General features: G+C 38.7%; 1 protein-coding gene across 1 annotated transcript in view; it reads right to left on the bottom strand.

Annotated features, from left to right (window-relative positions):
* Positions 1-9,166: 9,166 nt before the first annotated feature.
* Positions 9,167-11,246, bottom strand: part of XKR4 (XK related 4) — a 211,968-nt gene continuing 209,888 nt past the window's right edge. The window contains exon 3 of the mRNA XM_059484677.1: positions 9,167-10,234. Within this exon, the coding sequence (XP_059340660.1) occupies positions 9,288-10,234 (947 nt within the window). The 3' untranslated portion in view covers positions 9,167-9,287. The remainder of the gene's footprint in view (positions 10,235-11,246) is intronic.

Genomic DNA, 11,246 nt, shown 5'->3' with positions numbered 1-11,246 from the left:
GCAGTCTCACCGATAGCTCAAGTGTCCTCAGTGAAATATGTCCCATGGGCCAGCCCAATGGCCCAGGGAGAACTGGAGCTGGAAACAAGCTGCCTACTCTGTCTTCCCTTTGAGCCAGAGTGAGCACCACAGTGCAGGTGCCAGGAGTGATCCCAGCACACGTGGATGCTGGCTGACTGGAGGATGATGTGTGCCCCAAAGTGGAAATTCAGGGAATGATGCTGAAAGTCATTAGTGACTGCTTTTGAACTCTTCCTCTGTAGTTACTGCCATTATCTCACCCAGTGATGACAATTTTAGATCTCTCTGACCATGTAACAGGTCCCCTTGCAAACTTACTAGTTTTTTCAAACATTATCCTTAGTGCTGAATGGTGACACAGGTCAGGAGCTCTAGACATGTATCTGAACTTCAGAGAAGGAAAAGCCTTCACTGGCTATCAGTCTCTTCCTCTGCTGCACAAAATTTAAAACTAATTCTCATCAAATATTTTCTGGGAAACAGTCTGGGATTGACACATAGTAATGAAGAACATATTGAAAAAAGCATCAGTGGTTAGAATTTCAGAGATAGTTAATGCATATGCATGGTACATTTAAATTGAGTATCATTTTCAAGTACATGCATTTGAAATTTATCTTAGTTACATAACCTGTGCAAGAGCCAGTCTTTCCTTCCAACAGCTTGCATCAGGAAACTGCATATGTGTTGGATAACAAACCCAATTAGCATTCTTCAGTCAAAATGCAAGTAAACCATCCTAATTATTGCAGGTTATTTCCTTCATAAGCTACTGACAATGATAACTGATACTGAAACAAATACAACCAACATTACATTACATGAAACAAAAGTTTAATTGATCCCTTTGCCATTTTTCTATATGATTGGTTTTTTCCTTAAGAAAATGTGATAAATCCTTTTTTATTTTACACAAGTGTCCCTGCTCTATTCTTTTACCAAAATATTTAAGATACAAAATATAGCATTAGACATATTTTCTCCATGATTTTTTCTTAAAGTGCTGGCACACTAAATCACAAGGTTGTTTCCAATAATATATTTATTTTCCAATAATATAATTCTCTATTTTGCAATTGCCACTTGGATATCCTTGATGACAATGTTCCTGATCCTTTTTTTGTTTTAGGCTTAAGATTGAAACGAATTGTAAGATTGAATCCTAATAGAATCTCAGGACTCACTGTCGTGTGTATACACAAACACACACACACATGCACACACATATATATATATACACACATGTTATATATATATATATATATATATATATATATTTAGATAGATAGATAATATAAATAATGCATTTGAAACTGTAAATTTGCTCCCAAGCATAAGATAAGGTCCTACTGATTCTACTATGATAAAACTGAACACCTCCACGTAGAGTATTCATTATAGTGTGCTGTGGACACTGAATGTCTTGCATTCACCCCAGCCTGGGTAATTTGCACACAACTGTGGTCCAAATGCACTGTCCAGAGAAACCATGTTTGCTCCACATGCTTTGCTAGATAACACAGAGCCTGTTTGCCTTTTGCTCAGCCCAAACTGATCTTTGTTTGGCAAAGTAGCTGGGATCTCAAAGTGTATGAAACTTGGGCTCAGGGAGCTACAGATGCTACAAGTGTAGCTCTGGTGTCCATACAAAGTCTGGCTGAGCTCCAAGGAAAAGCCACGTGAATGTGGCCAGAACTGCACACAGTGCATTAATAGATCTGATTCAAGGCAGCACGTAGAGATTCAGGCTTTGTCACAGTGTTAACCATGTTCATACGGCTTTTGGTCAGGTTGGAAGGTGAACAAAATGATTTTTGCTTCTGCCCCAGATGTTTACTGCAGACATTACTCTGGCCAGGTGTAGGCAATGGCACTGAATGTGCTCAGCAATTTCAGAGTCCTCAACACTAAAGGGACTGAACATGTCAAAATACTAGAAGTATGTCTACACTGCACATGTCTTGTGCATTTGTATGTCCACATTTACATTTTCCACAAAGAGGAAGAACAGTTCAAAATATGAGGCAGAGAGCATTGCCCTTCTCCTCACCAGCGTGCAGCCCTATATCCCTCCCCTGAGAGATAGCAGCTAAAGATATGAATCATTGCTAGCTGAAGAGATCACTGTACCTGGCTCTCCCCTTGGTCTCTGCCAACCACCAATTTGCTGCTGGAAAAGCCCTCATGAGTATTTCAGTGCAAAGCTCCATCTGATAGCACCACAGAGGACCCAATTCTTTCAGGTAAAATGAGCAGGAGAATACCTGCTCAGAGGACCCTGGCAGACTTAGGTGGGAGACTGCAGCTGAACTAACCTTGTGCTGTGAAGACCAAGTGTATCTGACCAAGTCCAGGAGGTAAATTTTAGGTCCTTGAACATCTGGCATTAAAAATGTTCAGGAGCTGCCAGTTAGTGGAGTTTGGAGGAGCAGGAGGAGCCTGAGACCCCGACGTGCCTGCGCCGACCTCTGCCCCTGCGCTGCCACGGGCTGGGTGTCTGGTCCCCAGGTGGTGTGGCTTTCATCCAGCCCATGCACGTGGTTTTCCTCTCTTTTCTGAGCTCTTTGGTGCATGAGGTGGGGAGGAAAGTGCTGGACTACGACCAGGCCTTGCCCTGAGCAGACTTGTAGCATACAAACACAGTCCATGCCTTGCCTTAGTGCTGTGTTATGTCTCTGCAGGCTCTCCTAGACATTCAACTAGCAGCTTTTTTACCTTGAGGAAATCACTCAGCTGTGAAATTCTGCTTTGCAGTACTGTTACACACTAGGTGGCTGAGTGGACACACCCATTTCATGCTAAAAATGCTTTTGTGAGGTTTAGTTCAGTGCAAAAAACTACCCCAAACTCAATGCTTTGTTAAAAGGATGTGGATTCTCCTATAGCAGAACGGATCTCGTGCAGAAAAGCTGCTAGCATTCCTAGAGCTGCAGCATGCCAGAAGCAATTGTTTCCAAAGTTATCTGAAATGAGAGGCTGAAACCTACAGATAAACTTACAGCAGTCATATCTTTTTTTCTATGAATGTTGCATTTTGTTGCATTGACAAATCTATTACATTTTAAAATTTATTTCAACCATTCATTGAAGTGAGATTTTTGGTTGCACTTTAAAGTTTCTTGGCTGATTTTTTTTTATGCTGCCTTGCGTGTAGAAGTTGAGATTTGATCTTTCTATTAGTTGGTCACTTATATCACAATTTATTGTAAATCTCTCTGAATGAATATAGCAACTATATGTATAAGTCTGTTGTAATTATACACAAGCTTCTGTTTGACTTCTCTGGTTCATGCAAATCACCCCATAAGTGTGCTGAAGAGGACTTTTTGCTCTGTATCTTGCATATCTGTTGTCTTTGCCCCAGGATTCAGAGTAGGCACACGGTTTACTAATGGGTGTGTAAGATCCTCTGCATAAGAACGAAATGCTAAACATTTAGAGTAAAATGTAAGCACAGGAGCCAAGCTTACACAGAAAAAGTTCCTTTTAATGAATGTACTGGTCAGGAATTGGCTTTTGTAAGAATCACTGGAAATGACTGGTTTCAGGGACATTTTTCAAAGTTTTCTTAAAAGGAACACAAAAGAGCAACTCAGTCAAAGCAGGCATAATCTTGAATGTTTGAACTAAAAATGAAATAAGAAGAAATCTTTGATTCATGCCGAGTCAGCACTAAGTTTAGTGTAGGTATTTCAGGCTGAGCCAAGTGTCTTGCAGGCTTTTTGGCATTAAGCAAACCTCCAGCTGAGTTCAGTTTGGAGTGAAGAGGTAAAGTCTTCCACTACCATGGTCTGAATTCATGTTGTTCACTCTAGGTCAGGACCTGATTTTAACATATTCATACCAGTGAAGAAATCTCACCAAAATCCTAAACTGAGATAAAATAAAGGGTGCCAGGGGACTCCTCATGTGTTAAAACAGCTCTGTAAATGATGTCTTAATCAGTGACACCATTCCCTTAACTTTGCATGAACAGGGCCTTGTAATGTTACCTCTGTCTCTCCTGTAATGAAATCTGCTCATACCAGATGTGAGAAATCATCTCAGAAGCAGATCACTCAGCAATTTGCAGCCAAGTGAAAATGATGGCAGAATCTGTTTTAAAAAATCACTACAGGGCAGTAATCTGTTGTGTCATTTTTTTTATTCCCAGATTTAAAAGAATCTGCTCTCATTTTGCATTTTATCTTTTTTATCAGAATAAGGAGGAATGGATTCAATGCTGTAATGAAAAGACATAGTCCTATAAACAATTAAGTGAGGATTTTATAGCTTAATGTCTCTGGTACACAAATGGCTGTTTGCCACTTACTCCATTTGGCTTTCTGGTGAGAGCATGGGCTCTATGTGAGCTAGTATGATTGCTACAAGTAGTGAAATTAAATGGCTTATTGTGTATTTAAACAATTCTTCCCACGTCCTGCATTGTTACACTGCAAAATTAGCAATTGTGGTGTTGGGCTTGTAGATTTATGGACAAGTGTTATCATTAACTTCATCACACACATCTTGCAGGGGTTTATCTTACACAGGCTGGTTTAGATGGATGCACAGATGCAATTTATTCTGCTTCCCACCATGCACAGGAGTGAGAGAGGCAGCAGTAGGACCCCAGGAATCTGCTGAAGTCTTTTCCTTGGCATTGTGCAGGCAGTGCAGGGGGTGCAGAGTAAATCACAGCATCTCAGTCACTCTGGATTGCACTGTTCAGGCAGGGAGCAGAGAAAGGGCAGCGGCTTTGGAAGCTGAATCACTGACAGACCCAAATAAAACTCACTACAGTGCCACTTTTAAGGCTCCTTAGGAATGATATGATAAAATCGCGTACACTTCAAACTCGTTTAATTGGTGTTCTAAAAACCCCAACAGTCTAGTTGTGAATATTTTGCTGGCCAATAAAAAGTAAATGAACATATTGCATGACTGGGAGTCCCTTTTCAAATAAAGCAGCACTTCTACTTTTAGTACCACTTATGAATTGCTCTTTTGGAGAGATAATGATGTATTGGAAAGAGCTTCATATGTTTTAAACTAATACAGGTTTAATAGCTATTCACCACATATTAAAAATTAAATTGTCAATAAGATTATGATTTGTCTCCTCTGCTTAAGAGTTTACAAAATCAGGCAGATGAGACCTAGCATTAACTTTTGGGAGGAAAATTTTCTCCAATTTTATAAAAACTAATTAATATAAAATTTGTTGGTTTGACAATGAAAATATTGTATATATGCCATTAAGTCCATATAACCCAAACAAAGAAACATTGTTCTGTCACAAGAAGCATATTTAAACTGACATAAACAAAATTGGAAATTAGTATTTTCATTATTAAATATGCATGGAAAGAAAGTATTGCACATATTTGTAAAGAATTTTTTAAGAAAAATTATCCCATTACAGAATAAACAGCTTTTAAAATAAGTAAAAAGTTTTCTCTTACATTTTCTTACATGTTTTCTGAATGAACATGGGTATACATTACCTTTATTTAATTATTGATAGTAGTTCAGTTGTCTTTTCTGCAACAGACAAATCCACAATTCTCAAAATTTTAGGACTAAGTTTTTGACCAGATAAATTACCATTAAGTCTGCTGCTAAGTTAGTTTGGTTCATTAGAACAATGCTCCCATAAATCTTACTGCTAACGAATAGATGTGATTGCTTTTCTTTGCCTGAATGCAAATATGAAAATATGAGCTTTTTTATATTCCTGTATTCTGCCATGAAATTCAAAAGGCATGATATTTTCATTATTTGAAAACCAAAAGTTCAGGTTTTTTACAAGTCCTTTTTTTTAAATTTTATTTTTGCTATTGCTGTCTCAGTTGAACTTTATTGATTTTAGAACTGTCTGTGGCAAAAAAAAAAAGAGTGCATATTGATTATTAACTGTCCATAAGGCCATAATGGAATTTCAGCATGGACTATGTTTATTCTTGGCAATTTCTATTAAAAATTCTTACAGCTTTCAATGCGACGACTCACAGCAATGCAAATTAGGAAACTGTCCATGCAGCCCTCAGAGTGTTTAGATTTCAGTCACTGCCCTCTTCTCAGTGCAGGTGACACTGATGGTATGATGGTAAGAGAGCAAGATTTTGGAGAACAAATTTTGACTTGGTGCATAAGGACTTCTACCTCTGCCTCAAACTGCCGCATTGAATTCTGAGGACAAGGTGTGTGTATGTAGAGCTGCATACATATAAATATATGTACACAAACACACACATATATGTCACTCTGCACTCACACCCTGCAGGAGTTTCCTTAAGATAAACATTTTTGCAAACATTAGTTTAAGAAATTAAAAATGCTGTGAGCGTAAAGAAAATAAATGCTAGGCATGAAAAACCACGCGGATAAATAACATCTCTGTGTCCTTCCTTCCAAAACCAAATAAAAGCAAATCAAGCAAACTCATCCCAAACCTTCTTCAGAAATCTTGTAATGCAAGCACCTTAACCCTTTAAATTCCATACAAAGCAACTTTTCTTCAGTTCTGTAAGCCTGGCCAAAGGGCTCACAGCTCTGAGGAAGAGCGAGAGGATGAGGATGAGAGGGACTCAGGAGAGGCAGAGCCTCGCTGGCAGCAGCAATGCTGCCCCTCTCCCCAGGAGCTGCTGGTGGGAGACTGAAGCTTGAGAAGGCTGCCCACTGTGCCTCACTCAGGCTTCAATTTCCAGGTTGTTAAAGCAGCAGCAAACACTTCAAACTGTCTCCAAATGAAACCCTCACATCTCGGGTCACAAAGCTTACGTTTGCCCTCGTTGTAAAGAAAAACAGCAATTCCCTTGCGTGAGCTGGAATTTGATTCTGGAGTGAAGGGTCTATTGAATATGATAGGACGAAGGACTTGCTTCCAAAATCTTTTTTTTTTTTAGCAGTTCTTGCAGTGTTATATTTTCTGAAAAAACATGAGTGCTTTTCTCTGAATAATCAGCTGTATCACCATGAAGAAAAGGGTAATCACTTTGTAAAAAGCTTCAGGTTTGGACTATCAAAGATTTGCTTTATTTAAAAAAATTTTATAGAGGCAGTTGGCAATTGCTTAATTTGAAAATACCTAAGAAACCCCTGAAGCATAGATTTTTTCTGATCTCTGTAAAGTTCCCTCTGCTTTGCAGATTCCTGCACTTTCACAGGTTTTTGTTTAGAGGAACTAGCCCCAGCAAAGTACAACAGGTATTGAATATCTCACTAATAAAAAAAGTCAACATTAAAAATGGCTAATTGAACACATACAAATAAACATAGTCTGTGTAACCTTGGCCATTTCATAGTACAAATATTTGTAATAGGAAAGACAGAAATTTACCCAGCAGCATACACAGCAGTGACTACACTGGATATATCTGACAGTCCATTTATCAGGTCTTCTCCATTCTGACAATGCCATTTACAACAGTAACTCTTCAGTTCTGCTTTGCTCTCCTAAAATGGATGGAAATAGTTATAGCAAATTGTTTCTCATGGAATCACTTGGTGTCTTTACAAGCCACTCACATTTGAAGCAGGATCCACAGTTTATAGAGTATTCTAAAAGTACCCATGTAGGCTTTCATATGGCATTACACTGCAAAGAAATACATAATGTGTGAAAACCAGGTTTATGTCAACCTTTAAAAGTCATTTGATAAAATTCATGGACCAATTCTTAAAATCTAAGCTATAAAGAGAATGAAATGTATTAAAAGATTTGAGGTTTATAAAAAGTAACCTTTTATACCATATTTTTACTTTACAAAAATATTGAAATAATCCATGAGTTTTTCACTCTGCACCAGCTTTAAAAAAAATACTATCAAATTTTGACTTGCACCTTTAATGCATCTGAAAGCACCATCAGGGGATACTTTTAACATAAAGTATAATACCTTTAAGTAGATTTAGGGAGGTATTTAAAACCCAAAAGCTTGCATCAAAAGCACTCTATTACAAGAAATTCTAATTTTTAGACACATCTGGACACCAGTCTTGAACAGGCAGAAGAGGCTCTTCCACATAACTTGTTTGTATTATACTTCAGGGAATATACTTACTAAGAGGTGGCTGAAAGCCTTTAAAAGACATCACTTTCACCTTGAGGGGGAAAAAATCAGAGCTGTCTCTACACATTGAGAGCTTGGTTGGTCTTTCCTGCTTCTTTTTCTGGTAGGGCTTGTGCCACTTGTTGTGTCCCTCAGGCAATATCAACCTTGCAGTTATACAATGTTTGGCACTAGAAGGGTATGGCATGTCAGTCTCTTGTCACACCTGCATACATTCACACACTGAATCATGCATTCTCAGTCCTGAAACAGAGAAGTTTCAGTGTGTTCAGCTCCTTGTGGTTTCTTCTGAAATATCTGAAAGGGGTCCTCCAAAAGTTTAGAATATGAAAACTATACTTCCTTGTTCTTTTACTTTTGTATTTTTTTGCAAATTGAACACTGAATCATGATTATCATTTAATGAATATCACTACGTGCTAGAGCTCCTTATTTCTCCTCAAAACCAGAAGTGAGCTGCATAGAGTTTCTGTTGACAATAATATCAAGAAGTTAAATTGCATTTAAAAAAGATTTTGAAATTCCACAGAAAACAAACAGTTCTGGTAGTGTTAATTTTAATGACCTAGTTAATCAGAATTTAGTTTATTTTCCATTGACAGCCTTATAAACATGATGACATTTCTTTTTAATTAAGAACTATTTTGCAAACCTATTCTAACCTGAATGGTTGATTTATGGGAGTGTTGAAGACTACTAAGCTCCTGTTTTTTGCCCCAGAAAACAGTTTTCCTAACAGCAACACTGTGTGCTACAGTTTTGTTATTTTTGAAAAAGTGTGGGTTTTTTTTTGTTTTTGCCATTGATTGTGGAAATATCAATCATTCATTTCTAAAATAAAATGCACTACTGGCTGAAGCTGAAAGCTCTGGTCAGAGCCTTTATATTGGTTTGATTGTAAGTAGTGTGCAGTCAGAGATTCATAGCAGTGAGGGGTGGTGGATGAGTTCCCCACGCTGATGTAACCGATTTGTATGTGTGGGTCAGGGTTTGGGGGTTTTTGAGGCTTTCAGATGATGCTGCTGTACCAGTGTCCTGCAGACAGACTGCACACAGTGGATCAAATGATAATCATGATGATAGCCAGACTAAGAACGCTATAGCTTGCTGCTCTACTTGTAGTACGCAGTTTAGTTGTTCCTACAGCCCTACTGTCAACCCTTAATTTGGACTGTAACATTGGAGCTGCTCCAAGCTGTGTTTTTGCTTTGTCTACAACGTGGTTTCATATTCCAAGCGCTCCTGAATAAGGGCATCATCCTTATACTGTAGCCGTGGAGGAGCAGGGGAACATTCAAACGCTAAGATCGCCTTCCTCAGGCTCCTGTCCAACACGTGTCTCTCCCATGCCGGGTACCTGTTCCTGAACAGATCGATTTTAATGACAGACTCCTCAATCCTTGGTGGCCGGGAGGAAGGTGTGGATGGTGCAGTGGGTCTCACCTGAAACACAGGCACACACCCGTCCCTCTCCGCGAATTTCTGATCCCGCTCGCTCGTGACGCTCCGGTTGTTGGAGATGGAGCGCAGGGTGCTCGTGGCCACCTCTGGGGGAAGGGTGAAGGCAGCAGCAGGGTCCTCACAAGCACAGCTTGGTGACTGCCCAAACCTCGGTCCGTTGGGGTGAAAGAAGGCATAGTACATCAGCATAAAAACAATGCCTGTTAAAAAGCTGCTGAACACTACACACAGTGCTGGTATGGCAAATGCATCGGAGATTGGAGGGGCCTTGTACAGATACCAGAGAACGCTCAAGGCGGTGTTTTCTAAAAGGATGACAAAATAGTAAATGAAAAGCCTACAGCGTGTCCTCCCTTCCTTGACGTTGAACCAGCTGAAGATGTAGATTATCCCAACAACCATGTCGAAAACTATCTCCTCCCACTTAGTGATGCAAAACTCAGTCTCGCAGTGAACGATCCAGAAGGTCATGATGCACCAGTGCAGCACGATGAAGATCCCAAAGTACAGCTGGAAAACCGAGGCAAACAGAGCAAAAGTAATGACCCTTGCTGCAATGGTGAAGAAGTGCCAGCAAAACTGGATTATAACAGCCATGTAACTGATGGGCTTCTTGTCATCGCGGGAGTCACGGAGGGCCTTTTGGTAGGAAGCCAAAGCCCAAGCCAGGGATACAAGGGATGCTGCAGCAGTAAGACCTAGGAGGAAACAGGAGATGCAGTTAAGGCATAATTAATATGTCAGCACTTGGCTGAAAACAGGGAGATCCTTGCTGCTTTAAATATGTTCTCCACCTCTGGCACAATAAAACCTCTTCCCTCTCCTTTACTCAGAGAAACGAACCTCTGCTGCTGAGATTTCGTTGCCTGATGCTGGATGCACATAAACAAGAGCAGCTATTAAACCACGCTCTGAACCTCTTCCCTAGCAATCACATATTTGAAACAAATTAATTAATTCACAGCATTGAGCAAGTCAGGAATAGGTGTCTCTGTCAGCTGTTGTGATTGAAGAGCACCTACTGTGGTTTATGTTTTCAAGAAAGAATATGCATTTTCTGATTTTGATAAGCCATTAAAGAAACCTAATATAAAGCAACCAAGTCTTTCTAATTAAAATACCAGCATCATCTACATATACACTAAATCAATGACAATGTGAGCATATATCTACATAAAATCTATTAAAAATAATTTTATGTTGTTATTGTTACATCAAAATTTAAACCGCCTTATTCTTGCTGAGGGAAAAAATTGACCATTTTGATATTTTCACCCTTTTAAAACAGAATTTTAATAAGTAGAAAATGTCAGAACTCACTTTCTTCCATCTGGAAATTACATTTATTTTTAAAATGTTGGAATTTTTTACAGAATTAAAATAATGAGTAAAGATGCTCCTAAAGTAGGGGGTGATATATTTTAATTTATATAGCCATTCTATCTCCAATATATCACAGAACTGCCTGTTAACAAGGCCCTACATGATAATATTTTAGTAAAACCTGACAAATATTTAAAGCATTCAACATGAAATTATTTCTCATAAGATTTAAAACATTAGTTTTGTGAAAATACAAAAACTGTAAAACAATTGTTAAAAAAACAGACCTTTTCTCATACTTATTTTAAATGTATATTCTTTTCTCCTCAAGGGAATTTGATTCTTGTCAGTAGGTAAATTTAGGAAAAAAATGCTGCTTTGAAATGA

This window comes from Ammospiza nelsoni, chromosome 1 (assembly GCF_027579445.1).
Source record: "Ammospiza nelsoni isolate bAmmNel1 chromosome 1, bAmmNel1.pri, whole genome shotgun sequence".
Taxonomy (NCBI): Eukaryota; Metazoa; Chordata; class Aves; order Passeriformes; family Passerellidae; genus Ammospiza; species Ammospiza nelsoni.
The sequence above is the reverse complement of the archived record's forward strand: the minus strand, read 5'-3'. Positions and strand labels throughout refer to the sequence as shown.